This window comes from Varanus komodoensis, unplaced genomic scaffold, assembly GCF_004798865.1.
Source record: "Varanus komodoensis strain SLA01 unplaced genomic scaffold, ASM479886v1 scaffold5, whole genome shotgun sequence".
Classification (NCBI taxonomy): domain Eukaryota; kingdom Metazoa; phylum Chordata; class Lepidosauria; order Squamata; family Varanidae; genus Varanus; species Varanus komodoensis.
In genome coordinates this window covers 38,262,924-38,281,571 of record NW_025336087.1, presented here as the reverse complement: position 1 = coordinate 38,281,571, position 18,648 = coordinate 38,262,924, and the positions used below count along the sequence as shown (strand labels likewise).

The window sequence follows — 18,648 nt, the reverse complement described above, 5'->3', positions numbered from 1 at the left end:
CAAGAACTGGGAAAACTACTTCAACACTGGGATTGAAATATGACTGAACAGGAAGGGGACATTTGGTGTCCCAGGATTAGAAGGCACCCAGACCAAGCTGGACTGCAAGGAATTACTTTCATGTAAATGGAAAGCCTTCTCCTTCTTTTTAGTATTCCCTTTTATTTTCAGCTCCCTTCTCATCCCCTGGAACCTTTAACTATGAAAGGAAAATGAAGTGCACATGAAAAAAGAACTGAATTACAATTATTAAGTTTTTAAAAATCACATGACCCCACCCAAAGCAAACTTGGATTCTGACACTCATGTGGATTTTTATGTGCAGCTGTAGTTACCCACAAAGTCCCTGCAACAGTTATTCAATCTCTGAACACAGAGAAAGGGTTCACTGTATAACTTGTTCTCTGAAGGTGCTGCTCATATGGCATTGGAAGAATGTGTACATAGGAAGAGAGCTGGAGTCTGCAGTAAAAAACCTGACTGTATCACGTAGGAGTTGAAAGATCCACTTGGTCAGATCCCTCAGTTAAACCCAAAAGATTAGTGGGAATATATAAAGACATGGTGCTTTTCTTGACCATTATCCACAATTCAATTCAGTTGTGGTAGGTTAGTTTCTTCTATTTGCCTTGGTTTTGCTTCCATAGTTCCTTAATGGAACAGCACCTGGCAATAGGCTGGAGGGCAAAAACCTGTATGCCAGAAGCAGTGAACAGGGTTTATTTCATTCAGATGCCAAGAGAAAAGGTAGCTTCAAATTGTTCAGGTAAGCAAGCAGAGATGCAAGTGAGAAAAATATATTTGGAGGAGAAATTAAAGCTGCCTGTCGCTGACCTGCAATACCTGGCTCCAGTGAGAGAGAACAACACATAGGCACTCCCTGGCCTTTTGCAGTCTTACCTAAAGTCATCACTGGTGGATAGCCACTAAAGTTTGTTGGAAATGAGATAATAGCAGCTAAGCAGCACTTTTACTTTAAAATAAATTAATTATGAAGCATGTGTCTTGTTTTAATGCAAATTTGTGCTCCAGGACTTGCAGAACCCATTAAACAAGGGGTGAACATGTTTTAAATTTGGTGGCAATATGGCAGTTCTGGGAAATGTGCCTGCATTGGGCTCCAGAGACTGCTTCCCATTACCTCCAAAGTTGCCCTTTCCTGAAAGAGAAATTGAAAAATTCATGGAGGATTCCGTCAAAATATTTTTATTCGGTATGTGCATACAAAACTAAGTCAAGGCTATAACGATACTCCTGATGCTCAGAGACTGGAACTAAGGTATAGGGAGAAACACTGACCAAATTGTATCTTGAAGCTCTGAATCACAAGAGATCCATTACAGAAGAAACTCATGGGAATTCCATCATATCACTATGTAAAGTTACTGCATAAGAGAAAAACAGATGGTCACAACTCACTTGAAAATGCAAGCTTCAGAATGCTTCGCCCGGGTGGATTTCCATTTCGTATGGCGCTAGCATTGGATTTTAAGTTTTTCCTTGAAATGCAACATTTTCTGACCAGAAGAAGGGCATGCAGGCTTACCAGTAATTCGGTTTTCAATTTCCCCTTGCATCTGGAGGGAGTCCACATAAATGGTCCGGTTCCCAATGATTCGAGCACATGCAATTCCCCTGTAAGGCTGGCAAAACCCATCTTCGTGGTAATCTTCCCTAAGTAAAAGACAAATTGGGAGCCTCTAAGTACATTTGCAGATGTCCCCCCATCCCTGATGAATTCTGAAGAATTACGTTCTTTAAAGGAAATGGGGAAAAGAGATGGTAAATCTGACATTCTTAATTCCTCCAGACACTGTTCTCCTTCCTTGGTTTTAGTTGACGCTGTTTGGGAAAGAAGAAGGATACCAATGAACATTTTAATTTAGGAGGAGGGCTTGGGGGAAAACCTCTGCAAAGTGAAAGCAAGAATTATCCTAGAAATCCCATGCTTGTGATAATGGGATGTGACAGGGCATTCTATGAAAGAGCTGTTCAACCGAGACAGTCATGTGTGTCATATTACACCTCCTAATACATCACTGGCATCAAATGGCATACTCCATAATTAGGCGAGCAGTTGTCTCTCTTCTCCCACCTCCTTCTGCAGCTCTTCATTTCCTTCAGTGAACAAGTAAAGCAGGCCTTGCCAAGATTTAATTAAAATATGGCATAATTCTGAGCCATGGCCTAGATGAACAGAATGAAATCAGTGCTCTCCCCACACCCTCTCCTGGTAGCAATCTTTAAGATAAAACTTAATGCCCCCTTTCCCTCTGACTATAACACCTAATTCAGATGTTGAGTTACTGTCTGGATAGAACACTGTTCTATTTTTTAAAGCAGCCCAGGTAGATGGGGATGGCTCCAGAGTAACACTGATAAAAAATGTCCTTCCTCTTATACTCTAGCAATTGTCAATAAACTAAGAGCCCAAAAGCCATCCTGTTGCAGAATCAGATTTGCAGCAATCTTGTCTCATCCAGATCCACTGTGGATTTCTCCAGCATCCTTAACTTTGACTGGTGATCAGCCTTTGCACTGCTAGGCTCTGACTGTGAGAACAGAAGAAGGGGTATATGAGTGAAAGGATCATGGTTTTTAAAATGGTACCTGCACAATACAGAGAGGCAAAGAAGCGGGAATGGCTGAGTCCCCCATGTATCCTGATATTTCCTGGACTGGATACCCTTGTTTTACCTGAGAGGCATAAAAATGCTCACAGTCTTATAAGCTGAATGAGGCAGGTATGTGCTTATGGTCCAGTGACATGCCTCTAAAGATGGCCTGTAAAAAGATGCTTTGTGCCAGCCACAACTGCATTTCTCCTTTTAGCTTAATCAGCAACTGCGTGCAGAAGCTAGAAGGAAAGCCTCCTGTTTTTAAACCAGAATATCTTATTTATCCTTGTCACCCATTTCCAGATTATTACAGAGTACAAGGGAAAGGAGCAGGGGAAAGAAGATAAGATACAGTTTCAGTGGGATTTCATCACAAACTTGGCTTCTTAAAATGAAATGCTGCTTCTGTAGAAGGCAGTTTTGTACAGCCTGCTGTGGCAATTAGGGAATTACAGATAGGATCAACTGAACAAAAAGGCTGAACAATCAACTGGTACTCTTAAGCTTTAGAAAAATGATCAAGGAATACAATGATGAATGTAGGACATGTTTAGCACAGCCATATATGATGCAATTAAATGTACTAATGTAGGATAAGTATTTTTTGCATAAGCCCATTCCCCTCCACATGGAATTACTGTTTTCTAACAAAAGGTTCACTATGCATTAACTGGAGGCACAGCTTCCTTCCATGCAATACATTTACACTCATCACGGAACATAATGTTTTTCTTCTTTTTTATACTATACACTGACCAGAGAGACCCATGGGCTATGGGACGGTTTGAAGATGTAATTAATCAATCAATCAATCAATCAATCCAGCCTGGAAAGGCAGGGGAGAGGCTTACATAAGAAAATGAGAACAGGTCTACCACAAAAGGTTTCTGGAGTTGCAGTTCTAGTCCTGGTTTGCTTTTTTTAAAACTAGAATTCCCTGGTTCCAAAGGAAAGGAAATGCAAAATAGTGGCTCACCAGATTATCACTGAATACCATAAGCCAGCCTTACCCAACCTGGTGGTGCTCACCAGACCTGTTTGAACTACACTTCCCATCACCTACAGCCAGCATGGCCACTGATACAACTTGTTCTCCAACAAATCTGAGGGGCACCAGGTTGGAAGAAAACTGCCATGACCCATATATTGGCTGACTCAGTCAAATACAAACCTACATCTGAATTATAATCACAAATTATGAATTATAAAATTGGGAATCTGATAGTCAAGAGTCTGATGAATCACGATTTGTAGAAACGCAAGGCCCTTGCTGATATACTGCAAATCACCTAGAAATCTACCAACCTCCAAGGCAAAGCTTAAATATGCTATTCACAAACCAAATGAAGGCAACTGAAGTGCAGACCGGACCTGAAACTAAAGAAGGAACTCTTCTTTTTTCATGCTGCACAACTTGTTTTTTTAAACTACCATTACTTTAATTGGCTTTAAACATTACTGTAAGAATTAATGTGAGATACATTTTATATCTGAATCAGAACAAGTCATTCAAAACCAAAAGACAGTTTGAAATGGTGAAATAATACTTGGATATACTGACACTTAAAGGATAATTTAAATATGGCCTTATTAATTACAGAGCTACTACTTTCGCCATAATGACATTAATCAATTCATATTTTATATTTCTGTACTGCCCAGTAAGAAAAACTTATTAGCTTGCAAAACTTAAAATGCATTATTAGAAACTGCATACATCTAAACATATAAGTAGACCATAAAGAAACATACATCTGTCTAAACAGTAAACAGCGAGAACAATCCAAATTCTGATTAAACCTCATCACATGCTGCCAAATGGGTGGAGGAAGAGGAAGGTCTTAAGCTGCCACTCAAAAAGAACAATGTTGATAACATTAGTTCGCGGGATGTGTGTGTGTGAGTGAATGTTTGCCTTTCAAAACTATATGACCAGGCTGTTAATTTTATCATCAAGTATTTGAAGCTACAGGAGAATAAACTAACCAGAAATACTGTTGTTAAAGAATTATAACAACGGATGCTGACATATTTAGCTTGAAATACAGGCAGTTCCTGAGTTACAAATGACTGAGTTACAAACAACCCGTATTTACAAATGAACATAAAGCCTATTAATTTTTAAACATTACTGCAGAAATCTTTGCCATAGAAAGAAAGGAAGTGAAAGGGGGCGTGGGGGGAGGCCTCTCAAGCATGCCTTCCTCCTCTGCCCATCAGAGTGGAAAATCTCTTAATATTTATTATTTATTAAAAGCTTTTGTATGCCGTCCTATTATACAAAAATCTCAGGACAACTTACAATATTTAATATTTCCCTTTACCACTTGGCATGCAGAATAGCTATGTATGAAGATTTCTCTATTTGAAAAATCCCTATTTAATGTAAGATGCAAATAAATTTCTAGTTGGGCATTCCCGTGTGCAAGCAGGAGTTCAAGGTTGAATTCTTTTTAAACATGGAATAGCAATCAAGCATGTGACTACCTCCGCTTTGCCATGTATTCACATAGGTTTCCAGTTCTGGTTGGCAGGCAACCCCAGTTTGTTTTAGCCATGTTTGCCCAGTCTGAACATCCCTACAAACCTTGGTGGATGCATACCAGGAAATAAGAATTTGACCCACAAGGAATTCTAACATGTGAAGTAGGAGTAAGAAACTGCATTCAGAGGGTAGACTGTGCCCACCCCACCAACCACACCCCTACACCAAACGTGACCACACTAGCACTGGATCTTTGTGTACTGTGCAGAGAGTGCACTTCTGCTGGGGATACAGCTGTGGCAGTGGCCCTGCAAGAGCTGTGGGCAACCCGCATGCTTCCTACCACAAATGAAAGGAGAAGAGGAAGGAGCACACAAGCACAGTGCCTTCTCCAGATCACCAAAGAATGCTTTGGTTCTGACATCTACAACCAGGCAAGTGCTTCTGTTCTGTCATGTGTGTGTCTGTTCCCAAATCTTTTTCCTGTGTAAAATGGATGCTGAAACACAATGTGTTAATTCTTAAGTGTCATCAACAGCCCATCCTCCACAAAAGCATTATGACAATACATTCATATCAAAATGCCTCAACAAAAATTGCTGTTTCGTTATCACAACAACCCTTGAAATGCAGTATATTTTAGGCCTGAAAGAAAAAGCTGGCATGCTATGTTTAACCAGTGAAACTGAAAGCAAAATGCTGTGTATTCCTTAAAATCAACATTTCATTCTAAGCCATAAAACTCACTAATCAACAGCACCATTGCCCTACTCATTAGTACTGACAAATGGCTCTGGCAAAGGTGATGCTTATTTTATGAATTAGTTTCTAATTAAGAAAAGATGCAGCAGTTTTCTTAAATGGTGCTGAGAACTCGCCTTTCTCATTAACTAGAACTCAAATGTGCAGTGTTTGTGATGAAGCAATATTTATAGATTTACCAGATATAGCATCCTCCTTGCCATTAGATTCATCGGTTACAGCAATTAAGTGCACTAACACCACTCACAGAAAACTTTCAAAGGTAACTATGGAACAAAGGAGCTTTTCTGTATAAATCAAATAATCTAGATGTCAGAATAAATACAGACCAAACACAAAGAACGTGAACTGCCTAACATATCTATTGTATGAATGGTGTTGTACAAGAGAGCCAGAGGGCGTAGAAAATAATAACTATATTGTCTTCAATGGCAACAGCCTAATCTGTCTTGAAAACATAAAAATAAAGCTTTAGCATCAAGTCTTCTTTGACTTGGAACTGACAGCTGACAGATGGTTGTCTAACATACAAAATAGAAATTGTGTGTGAGTGAGTGTGTGTTGCAGAATTTTTCTTGTGTAGGTCTGCTCCGTATCATAGGTCTGTTCATCAATTCAAGCAAAGAAAGCCGATCTTGTTCTTCACCCCTACTTGAGCTCATCAGCTAAGACAAGCTCTACTGACCAAAAAAGTCTGCAGTACCTCTTTTTAACCTTGTCCTTGCAATGAACAGCCTGCAAGTGCCGCTGCCAACTTCCCATCATTATTCAAACTTTTATTTGTCTTGGAAGACTCAGGAGCAAGGAAGCCACTGCTCAACTATATGGTCCTACCGCTCTCACCTACAATTTAGGACAGCATATAGACTGTGAGAGACAACTCCGGAGGGAACAAGGGAGACAGAGGAGCAAAGTGGAACATAATGCCAATCCAGTATTTTGTATTACCCTCTAGATCACACGTAAGAACAACCCACGGGATGGGCTGAATAAGGATTGTGGCAGAATTGTGGCTTGTCATCATTATGTGTGAATCCTGAGTTATAATTTTACTATGGGCTGTTAACCAGGATTGATTTTTATCCATCCCTATTTTGTCATTAGAAAACACATGAAGATTTTAAAAGCCACTTGTAGAAAGCAAAATATGGTATGCAATGTCTGATCCATCTGACTATTCTTAAATGCAAAGGTTGCAATCATAGCAGGGAGGGGGAATGTGTGCCCTCTAGATATTTTGGTGTACAATTCACATCTTCTCTCACCAGTAGATTATGCTAGGTAGGGTGCATGAGAGTTGTAGGGAAAAATATCTGGAAGGCACAAGTTTCCCAGTCCAACTATATATATCTGGGGGTATGTTCCATTAAATTAATTAAAGCTTACTTCTGTTTATAAGCTTCCACTGTAAAATGATGCATAGAACATATAATGTCTATTTATATTTGTATTATACATATATATGAACTTTAAGGAACCCTAACTTTAAATAAGAGGATGAACAAAAGGAAGCACTTATAAAATCAATACACCAAGCTATTCTACTGTCAGTAGAAATCTGCTAGCTTACCACGATACTATGTCATGAACCTAGAACCTGAGCAATGACAACAAGTGCCAGACACTGGTCTCTTCATTGATGCATTTTTTGTAAGATGCTTTAGGGAACCCAACCTTGTCTGAAAAGTGAGTTAAATAAAACATTTTCTCTGTAGATGAAAATACAGGAGAGGGAGGGAATGTACCTTACTGGATATAGTCTTGTGTGCAGTTCATAAAGTTTTCACTTCTTCTTCATGTTCGTGTTGAAAAGCCATAATCGGTAGCAGCAAATTTGACATTTGACTAGTCACACATGAGATGTTCATAATAGAGCATTTTTCAGGGCCCCATGGGCTAACCCTATAAACTGCTTTCTCTTTCCTGTACTAGGCTGGACATTCATTCAAAAGTATTCTTTGTATTCAGTACACATATACTACTGCACTTGTAAAAGCTTCTACACACAATACCAAAACGTACTTTATTGTAAAAAAAAGTGTCTCCCTAGGGATCTTATCTACCCCTGGGGCCATGTTCTTACTCTAAAGATTATTTTAACAAGTGATAGCCACCAGACCGGCTACTATAGGGGTGTAGTAACGGTCCACACTTGTACATCTGTACACATGGGGAACTCTTTCTCATGAAGAGCCAACCAACATTTGTTGGGCTAAGGGCCACACAGTTCCAGTGGTGAGTGAGGCTACTGCATTCAGCCCAGAGAATGAGCCAAAGGATTTATATGTTCTCTGAACAAGCCAGATTTTGTGGACCCCCTTAAGTGTATTTCCATATTAGGATACACCCAGGAAAAATGTCACACATAAAATCACCCTTAGGCAACACCTTAAGCTGTCATGGAATGCTTTTGTCCTAGCTTTCTCCAGATAAATATGATGTGGCTGGTGGGACCATGGGTTTGCTTGTGGCAACTTCAGGTGGGAAAGCTGCCTTGTGGGCACAGAAATGTCCACTAACCATTTCCATGATCACTCCAGGGCCATCTTAACAGCATTATGGGCCCCAGGCAAAGCAGTGTACTGGGCCCCCTACGACAACTACAACTACTGTTAATTTTGGAAGTTTTCCAATTTTCCAAGGGTTAACATACACAGATTTGTATGGGGCCCACGGGCAAGTGTCCATCAGGCCCATGCGTTAAGATGGCCCTGGATCACTCAGTTATATTTCCACATGGGCTCTCATCTATTTCTTTATAGGTAGTCATATGAATATCCATGTGATATCAAGAAAGGCCATGCCTCAATTTCACTTCAAAGCACCATGTCCTTTTCAAACTACAAACTAGTTTATAATGAGAAAAGGCTCTTTGAAGACCAAATACCCTTCAAATATGGAAGATTATGATAATACTTTTGTTTACCGACTTACTTTGTATACACATAAGATGCAATTTTTGATGAAAGTAATAATTTTTGCTTAAGGCCCTTATTCATTAATTTAACTGAAAACTCAAAAGACTTTTGTTTTAAGAGTCATATTCAGAAAACACAAAGAGTTGTATAGTTAAGCATGTAGCCGCATTTCCAATTATCTTAGCTGAAACCGATGTTAATTACCATGAAATCAGACTTAGGGATCATCATAAAATACATCTTTGTACTAGGCATGCCCTTGCATAAGTTTCTTTGAAAGGACAAAACACAATTTATATGTCTGTCCAAGTAGAACCTTGACAATGACTTTGCATATTAAGAACCATCTATAGTTAAGAAAAGCAGGGTTATTAAGGACAAACAACCCAGAGCTGAACCCAGGTTTACTGTTTTCAAACTCATATAAATAACATAAGGACAGAGTCTCCATGCGTTGTTTAGAGCAATGGGAGGACCTCGATAGGCATCAGCACGGTTGCTGACTCCTGCTATATATCTAACAACCCACAGTCTGTTAACAGTGACTTGTTGCTGATGTGCAAATTGTAGTTTAAGTATGAAGGGAGGGTGGGAGTGGCTTCAAGACCTCCAGCCCGCCATGCCATTTTCTAGGACCCTTCATTTCCTGGGCATTCTATTCCATTCCCCTCATCATTACGATGTTGTTTCCTTTTTATTTATTCTATCCCATCCTACTTTTCTACAAAGAACATTTGATTTCAGCTCCTCCCTCTCTGTGTTCTTGCTTTTTATGAGGAAAAAATGCACTTTGCTCTATCTCCTGGTAGCTGCAAGCATGAAGTACATGTGTGGTGTGTGGTCTTCTAGAGGATGTTCTAGGACAGGGATCCTCAAACTTTTTCATCCGGGGGCCAGTTGAAAGCTGCTGGTGCTGGGCGCGGGCCGGGAAGGTGGTCCTGGTGGTGCATGCGGGATGTCAGCGGCGTGGCACAGGTGGGTGCACGAGTGCGGCAAGGGGAGGCGAGGCACGGGTGGGCATGCGCCATGAGGTGGGCGCACAAGGCAGCAGCTTGCTTGCTTGGAGATCATTTTCTCCAAGTGAGCAAACCGCTGCCTCCCACACGCGGGGCGATGTGGTGACGGCAGGCGCATGCATGGGCGTGCACACGGCGGATCCAAATGGGCATGGCGGGCTGGATCCAGCTCCTGGGCTGTAGTATGAGGACCCATGTTCTAGGAGGTCTCTATGGTTCCTGTCACAGGAGCTCTGTTCCTAGTGAGCCTTGGAAATAGGAAGACATGTGGAAGCAACGTTTTACATTTGCCCTTTCTCCTTTTGCTTTTTCTGGGGCAGTGGCTGATACAGAGAGTCTTAGAGCGTCGCCAGAAGCTGATTTTTGCTCACTATGTATATAGGACCAAGGTTGCTCCAAAATTCCAAAAGGGAAGAAGGAATTCAGCTCCAAATTGATATAGGACAATCGTGACCTGCACTCACTGAAGCCTGTGCCAATGCAGCAGCATCAGTGGCAAATTCTTACATTTCCCATAGCAGTATCAAGTTGCTACATTTTGCTTTTGGAGGTAGAGGAACAGGAATGCATCACTGCCATGAGCTCCTGTAACATAGTAAATGTGTAACTGACACAAGATGTCTATTGTTCAGATGGGTACTGGACCCATTTCAGTCAGGCTTCAGACCCGGGTATGGCACTGAATCTGCCCTGGTCGCCCTGTATGATGACCTGTGCAGGAAGAGAGACAAGGGGAGTGTGCCCCTGTTGGTTCTCCTGGACCTCTCAGCGGCTTTCGATACCATCGACCATGGTATCCTCCTGGATAGGCTGGCGGGACTGGGAGTAGAAGGCACTGCTTGGCAGTGGTTCCGCTCCTACCTTGATGGCCAATTCCAGATGGTGGTGCTGGGGGACTTTGGCTCTACCCCATGGCAACTTTGCCATGGAGTACCACAGGGTTCCATTTTGTCCCCCTTGCTATTCAACATCTACATGAAACCACTGGGAGAGGTCATCAGGGGGGTTGGGCTGCGGAATCATCAGTATGCTTTTTCTCTCTTTTTCAACCAGTCCAGGTGAGGCAGTGGCTGTACTGAACTGGTGCCTGGCCGAAGTAATGGGCTGGATGAGGGCCAATAAACTGAAACTCAATCCGGACAAGATGGAAGTCCTGTTGGTGGGTGATTTGAGCTCCTGGGTAGGTGACTTGGGCCTTGTCCTGGAAGGGGTTGCACTCCCTCTAAAGTACAGGCAGGGTTCGCAGCTTGGGAGTGCTCCTCAACCTGGAGCTGTCATTGGAAGCTCAAGTGACTGCGATAGTGAGGAGCGCTTTCCTTCAGCTTCGGCTAATCCATCAGCTGCATCCCTACCTGGAGGAAGATTGCCTAGCAACAGTGACACATGCATTGGTTACTTCTGGGTTGGATTTTTGCAGTCAGAGTAGGTCGATTTGTTTATGTTGATTTTTATGTTGATATTTTGTTATAATTTATGTGTATTGATATATGTATTTTATTTATGTAAGCCGTCCTGAGGCATATAAATATCACAAATAAATAAATAAATAAATAAATATCAGATGGAAAATGCACTTTTTAGAGTAAACTGGATGGCTCTCATCAATCTAATACACCCTGCAGTCTGAAAGAACCGATGCTATATGTATGTGTGTTTTATATTTAGGTGTAGTATCCTGAGTAGAAACCAAATCACTGTTCTTGAGACAAAAGATGGACAACTGCCCATTATAATCATAATTTTTGTAGAAAATTCTCTCCTTCCAAGCATTTCTTCCTCTTCTATATATTTGAGTCCCCATAAGAATTCCAAACACATGTAACCTTTTCAGGAAAAGATCGTATCTGAACCATTGATTATTTAATTGTTCTGGCAGTCCTTCAAGCCAGTGCTATCATACTCATATCTGACAATATTATGCATGTAGTTCCATAATAACTTCAAATTTATCTTCTCATCAGTTGCATGAAATCACCCTCCAAGACTTTGTACAAGCAAATTAAGTAAAGATATAAAGGAACATAAAATGTATTCAGACACATTTTGATAGGAAAAAGACAAACATTTCTAACCAATGTAAATTATAGATAAAATTATGGCCAAGATGATACAGGATTATAGCTCCAAAAAGGTTGTCATAACGTATAAACTTGTAATTTATGTTGCAATCATAATTCAAAATGGCCCTTTTCAGAATATAATTTCACTCAGCTTTCTCAGTTACAGTAGAATAAACTGGGTAAAATGTAAAATCAAAATGACATATTCCTGTTCTCTAGCAAGATGTTTTAAAATGGTTATTGCATAGTCTTGCAACACTGTACTGTATTGCTCTGCTAAAAACATTCCATGCATGCAGAAAGAAAGCCAATTTCACAAAAAAAAACCAAATAATACACAAGATTTCTCCAAACATTTCAAAAGTTTCCAATCCAATTAAAGTTTACTAAAGACAGAAAGTGACTATAGGCAGTATTTAATTATTTTATTAGACAATGTTTGCATTAATTTCTTTTAGACACCCAATAAACAAGGCCCCAGTAATACTTACTGAAAATTGTGATTTGGGCTGTGCGTTGGACCTGTGAATATATAAAGAAAATGCAGTTAGAAGGTTTAGTTCTGGGAAAACAAGTTGACAATTTTAGCTAACATTTCCACTTCTATTTAGTTTCAAACAAAGGTAAGTTTTATGCACCAACAGTAACAGTATTATTTTCAGACATAGTATCTTGTGTCTACAGGAGTAAATACATATATAAATTTATGTAAGCATGAGAATATTTCTCTCTCTCCAGTGAATATTATCTTACTTCATAATGACAGGTCTCTTGTAAAATGCTAGTGAAATGAATTTGACATGAATTTTTATGATTTTTTTCATTTAAAAATCATATTTTAATGAAAAATATAATCAGTACTTTTGTGTGAGTACTGTTTATATTTTTCAGTATATATATAAGCACTCAGTGCTTATATATATAAGGATAAGGACTCAGTACATATACATATGCATATGCACTGTAATTTAATGAATTTCTTAACATACATGGTGTATACACGTGGAGTGTCTACATGAAGACTAAATTCCAGAAAACCCAATTTGTATGCGTTTTCCTTTGCAAATGTATGTATTTTTTGTCCATTGCAATGACACTTGCACTGAAAAAATTCTTTATGCGCAGAGTGCAAGAAGAAAGCCCGCAACACATAGTGCTCCCAAGGGAAGAACAGCTACGTTGTTGATTGTTAAAGACCACTTCGTAAATGTCATACGAGCCAATTTATCACCATATTGTCTACATCACCATAATGGACATCACCTACTGTTGGCTGAAACATGAGACTGACTCTGTACATACTGTAACCTTTCTTCTTATTCTGAAGATTATTTCCGCCTACCCCATTTCCCACCACACTAAGCCATCCTTGGAAAACAGATTAAATAGTTCTTCATAAACAAAAAACGGAGGACATCTCATTGCATATTTCTTTATGATAGTTTGTTACTTCGCTCTCATGCTACATAACTATTTCAGGAATCGGGTTACCTGCAGAATTGAATGGTTTAATTCCAATGATATTAGGAATGCAGGAACACAGAAAGAGGTCTCAGTCCAATTCAAGTTAAACTAAATTTCCATCTACTAACCCACTAGTATTGATTCTGACTGGCAACAGCTTTCAAGGTTCATTAAAGAGATCTTTTTATCTGTCACTGAGTTACATCCTGTCTCCACTATATTTTCTCTTTTTCTTTGAAGAAGAAGCACCAAATATGCTTTTATGATGACATGCAGTACACAGGCCCTGTCCAAAAGTAAGTTACACATCCAGCAAAAAACATGTGCCTTGATTTTTTAGTTGGTATTCAGCTTTCCAGCTGCCACAGATATCATGTGTGATCTTACAAAGATTGGGGCCAAAGCTATGAATACCAGATGGAGAGCTGCTACCTATTCTTCTGGGCAGCAAAAACACGAGTTCAGGCAGTACTGTGAAATGCGTAGCAATGAAAGTTCGCCTTCTTTACCTTACACTAAACCTTATTTCACATTTGTGCCATTCTCTGAACTTCATATTTACAGACCGTTCCATCTGTATCTACTTTCTTTTATTACTAGTAAATGGTATCAGGTTCAACCCAGACGTCTTGTGCTGAGGAGGAAGCCTCAGGCAATGACTTTATTGATTTTCTTTCATGTTGCAATTTATTTTTGAAAAGGAAAAAAGAAAAACACTGGTGAATTAATTTCTCATTTGGCGATTGTGAAAACTAGGAGCAAGTCTATAAAGCAATAAACCTACTTATAAAAGCCACATTTTAAAACAAAGTGACTCACCCAGTCTTACAAACAGAACTCCTGTTGCTGTTATTGTCTTCATCCCATTTGTGGCCACACATTGATAATAACCAGTGTCGGTGGTGTCAAGATCCTGGATTCTTAATCGTGAGCCATAGTCTGTTTTCCTTATGATGATCCTTTTTGGTTCTTGAACCACGGGTGCATCATTTTTTAACCATTTGACATTGGGGGATGGATTTCCTGCTACTTTACAGTGGAGAATTGCTGTCTGGCCTTGGACTATGGTGATATTGTTGACTGGTTCCAAAAAGGTCAAAAAGTAACCTGAAAAGGTGAAGGTCAGGAAAGATCAAAGCTGAGCTGGGATAAGCGACTGCCTATGGACACTTATTGATGAACAACTTTAGAAAAAAATGCAGGTCTGTTTTTGTTAAACATATTTTGTGCTACTACACAGTTCTCTGAGTCATGGATTGACAACAGTTTTGAACCTCAAATAAGTCTGTGTTACTTTAGGAATCAGTTGAACTCAGTGTTTTTTGAGATGTATTTTAATTGGAATTCTCATGTGATTTCCTTATGTGTCACTTTAACAGACTGACAACAATGCAATAATAGGAAGGCTGCTTTTTGCAGCTTAAAATGATCATACTCTGAACATGTACCTCAACAAAAGTTAACTTGTTTGCTTAAATTATCCTGTTAATTAGATCCAAAGAATGGAAAAGCCATAAGCAGCCATATAACTCTGCAATGGTCCAGGATCCTGAATGCCAGATCATTTCCAAATTAACACTACCACCACACAGAAAGAAAAAGAAAAAAGCAGTTAGCATGATGGTATGCCAATATCTTTGCCTTGCAGCCAACTTTGCAGCCAGTACATTAATTCCAGACCTCCAAAATGCAGACAAGAGTCACAGGCTCTCCAACAGCAGAAGCAACCTTAATGTAGTCAGGATTTATGGACACTGTGAGAACTGGCCTGTGTCTGCAGGAAACCATTGCCTTATAGGTAAAATATGTAGTTGTACGCCTAGGGTAACTGCAACCATTTAATTTAAATTGTGTAGTCAGCTTTTCTATATACCAGAGGAGGTCCTGGGTTTTGTCATCTTCTTTAGGGCAAGAAGTTCCTCCCATTCCTAGATCACTATCACATTGAATTTGCAATGCACCAACAATAAGTTAATGGTTCTCAGTATTTTTGTAGCAGATGTAAAATCCTCTGCTTCAGATTCTGGCAAAGCTTTAGCCTGTATTGCAGGTAACATAACTTATCCTGCAGTTTTGGCTTGCTTTTTTCTATTGTTATCTGCTCCTTTCCTGTTTTAAAATTCCCCTGCCTTTCCTTCATTCTCCATTTATACACATCTTGGACTATGCATAGTCCGAGGTGTTGAACTGTTTTTCTGGTGATCATAGGAATGCAGGGCAGAAGACTTTTTCAAAAAGCTAAATCAAGTGGGAAAATGGGTTATTTACTTATGTAAATACAATGCAAGTAATAACATAAACAAAAAACAATATTAGCAAGTTAGGAACTAACAACAGCTGGTTTCAGTCTGACGTGGGTCAAGCAAGATAACTGAGGCTTAGAAAACATTTTTCTGTCTAAGTTTTATATTGCACTTTAGCTACAGAAGGATATTTAAAAGCTGTCCAGTTTAAATCATGTGCCAAGCCCTCCCATTGTGTGCACTGCAGTTCTAAAGTTCAGAGAACTGTTTTAGGCACTGAGACTGTAGAGGCATGAAGGCCCAAGTCCCGTGCCAGATACCTATGTTGACAAAGCTCAGAACCATCTGATTACATGAAATGAGTAACAGCATAATAAGTCATAATACGCATCACCAATTGAGTCAGCTTTGCTCATGGTACAATACCACTGTATTCTGCAAACAGAAATTCTTGTGCCATGCAGTAGCCCTCCAGATGGACGAAGATGAGAGAAACATTAATTAGTTGCCTGAGAACAGGTCACTTGCACTCTTTTCCTAATACTGATGGCTGCTGCAGCTGCCCCACCTCCCACCAAGCAGGAGTGGGGCAAGAGCAGGTGGGGAGACTAACCTATTCCCTGATCCCATTATCTAGCCCAGCCTTCCCCAACCTTGTGCCTTCCAGACATGTTTGGACTGCAACACCCAGAATTCCCAGTCAATGGCCCTGCTGGATGGGAATTGTGGGAGTTGCTGTCCAAATGTCTCTCAAGACTACCAGGCTGGGGAAGGCTGATCCAGATGATCCTGCTCCTTATTCTGGAAGCTCCTATTAGCCCCAACATGGACCTTTATTTTACTCAACTCCTTTTCCTCATGCACAGGCCTTCCTGCAATAGCTATTTACATTGGATAATGTGCCTCAATTTCTGTTATGTAAATAGTATCCCATTCAGTTCTGCCCAAAAACACTGATTTAAGAGGATGCTTTCTGATGTCCACAGTTTTGGAAACAAAGCCACCAAAGTGTAATGTGCTCTACAGTCAGAATTTCCAAAGTAATATTTTGAAGTTTGAAGAACTGACTCCCAAAGCTAAAGTAATTGTTGTAATAGATGACTTTTACAACTCCAGTGATACCCTTAAACTAAAACAAGTTTATGAGGGCTTTAAAAACATTTGTTACTACATTTGCAGTTGAAAGAACCTACTAATAAATCTGGTTTGGGTTAGAAAAGCTTACTTTTACAGATGATATATTCTTCAACAAGACATTGTTTTAACAGATCTGAATTCCACAGGTTTTGCAAACAGAGTAAGTGTAGAGCAAGAAAGCGTACCACATATGTACTTTAATGCAATGAACTTAATTCTGAATGCCAGTCTGTACTGATGTACTGTTCATCAGAGGCATTTGTGGTGTACTCTGTTCTGTAAAAGGCAAGTCTACACTAAGGACACGAGGGAAGCAAAAGTGTTTGAGAAACAGAACTAGTTGCACTGTTACTCTCTTTTGAAAGATCTACAATTATGGGTACACTCCCATGGATATCAAAAACCAAGACTACTGAGCAAAGGCTGGCTGTGCTTTCACGATCTATTGCAGATTTTGCAGATCTAGAAAACTTCAGGATATTGATAAAAGCCTCAGGTAGAATATTGAATAATTAAATAAAACATAAACAAAAAACCTACTCTAAGGAAGCACATATGTAATCAATACAGTTAATTCTCCATTTGAAATAAGAGTAATTAAATATTACTCTTGAATAATTATTGAAAATTACTCTTGAATAATATTATTGAAAATTTTGATAAAGTTAGTTTTGGACAGTCTGGTAACAAGACATTTGGTTATATTGCCTGCCCTAGAATTGTAGTACATGAAATCTCATTCTGATAATGGCATTTATAATTGCTGGGGATATGAAGTGCAGCCCACAGTATCCAAAGGTCTGGACGATTCCAATGGAAACTTGGCCTTCCTTTTAACATCAAGCATTGCCCCCTTCCCCTCAAGCCACATCAGCAATTGCATTTGAAACTCCTTTCAGCTCTTGAAGCTTGAAGATTTGCCATGTGGCATTGAAATTTAAAGCTAGCCATGCATGTTTGGGAACCAGACCATTAAATTAATCAGATGCTTCGATTCATTTTGCAAGTCTCTGACTAAACTGAATCCTAAGAAAATATTCTTTTGGAACATCAGAAAGCAGATAGTTCTTGCAATAAAGATTCAGACCACTAATAATTACCCTTTGTGCTTATTTCAAACCTGGCTAGAATTTTGAGGCTCAATCCTATTACATTAATTCATGACAACTATCTAATTCTGATGGACTCCCCTTATTCAGCAATTTTCCCAACAGTGGTTGAAAGCAAGAAGGTACATGTGTTTTCTAAGTGTAATGGCCAGCTTATGCTAGTGGCAACCCTAGAGACCCTAAAAGGAAGGAAGAACCTCTGACAGAACCAGTAATCATGCACTAATGGGCACACTTTCAAATAATTCAAAAGCTTTCCTTGGATCAATATCTTCAAAGCAAAGTTTCTGTTGCTGCTGCTGTTCTGAATCAATCGTATGGTGCATAATGACAGTTTATGCTGTTACTCACTGAAGACAAGAGTTTTCATTCAAGATGCACAAATGGCTGCTGAGTCTAGATAAGATGCCGTACAGCAAACCAAAGGCAGCTTGTGGGCCATGTATGCAGCAAGGGGCACAAGGGCTCCTGATTCTGGGGGACAAAGTGGACTACGTTAGCTTTTGGTCCCAAGTTTTTCTAAACGTTCCCTCAATGTTTACTAATCATCTCGTCCAAGGCAACCCGTATTAAACATACTTTCACAGTAAGTTGCATTTGTCTTCAGTTGCTTGCCTTCTTGCTGCTGCTATTAATAGAAACTCGCCATTGTATGCTTGTATGTAAAGACTGTGTACACGTTTAATGACTTAAGAGATGACAGAAAATAAAACTGCCAAATCCCATAAACCACAGCAGGTATCCAAATGTGTATCTAATGTGACTGTCCCAAATTTAAACATATGGCCTGCATTACGATAACAGTTCTTCACTGGAGGCAATACAATGGCCAATAA

At 39.6% G+C, this 18,648-nt stretch overlaps 1 protein-coding gene across 1 annotated transcript in view; it reads right to left on the bottom strand.

Moving 5' to 3' along the window:
- ROR2 (receptor tyrosine kinase like orphan receptor 2) overlaps window positions 1–18,648 on the bottom strand; it is a 144,723-nt gene that overhangs the window by 22,175 nt on the left and 103,900 nt on the right. Inside the window, exons 3-5 of the mRNA XM_044446822.1 lie at window positions 14,143–14,430; window positions 12,351–12,381; window positions 1,547–1,674 (exon numbers count right to left, since the gene is read on the bottom strand). Coding sequence (XP_044302757.1) covers window positions 1,547–1,674; window positions 12,351–12,381; window positions 14,143–14,430 — 447 coding nt within the window. The remainder of the gene's footprint in view (window positions 1–1,546; window positions 1,675–12,350; window positions 12,382–14,142; window positions 14,431–18,648) is intronic.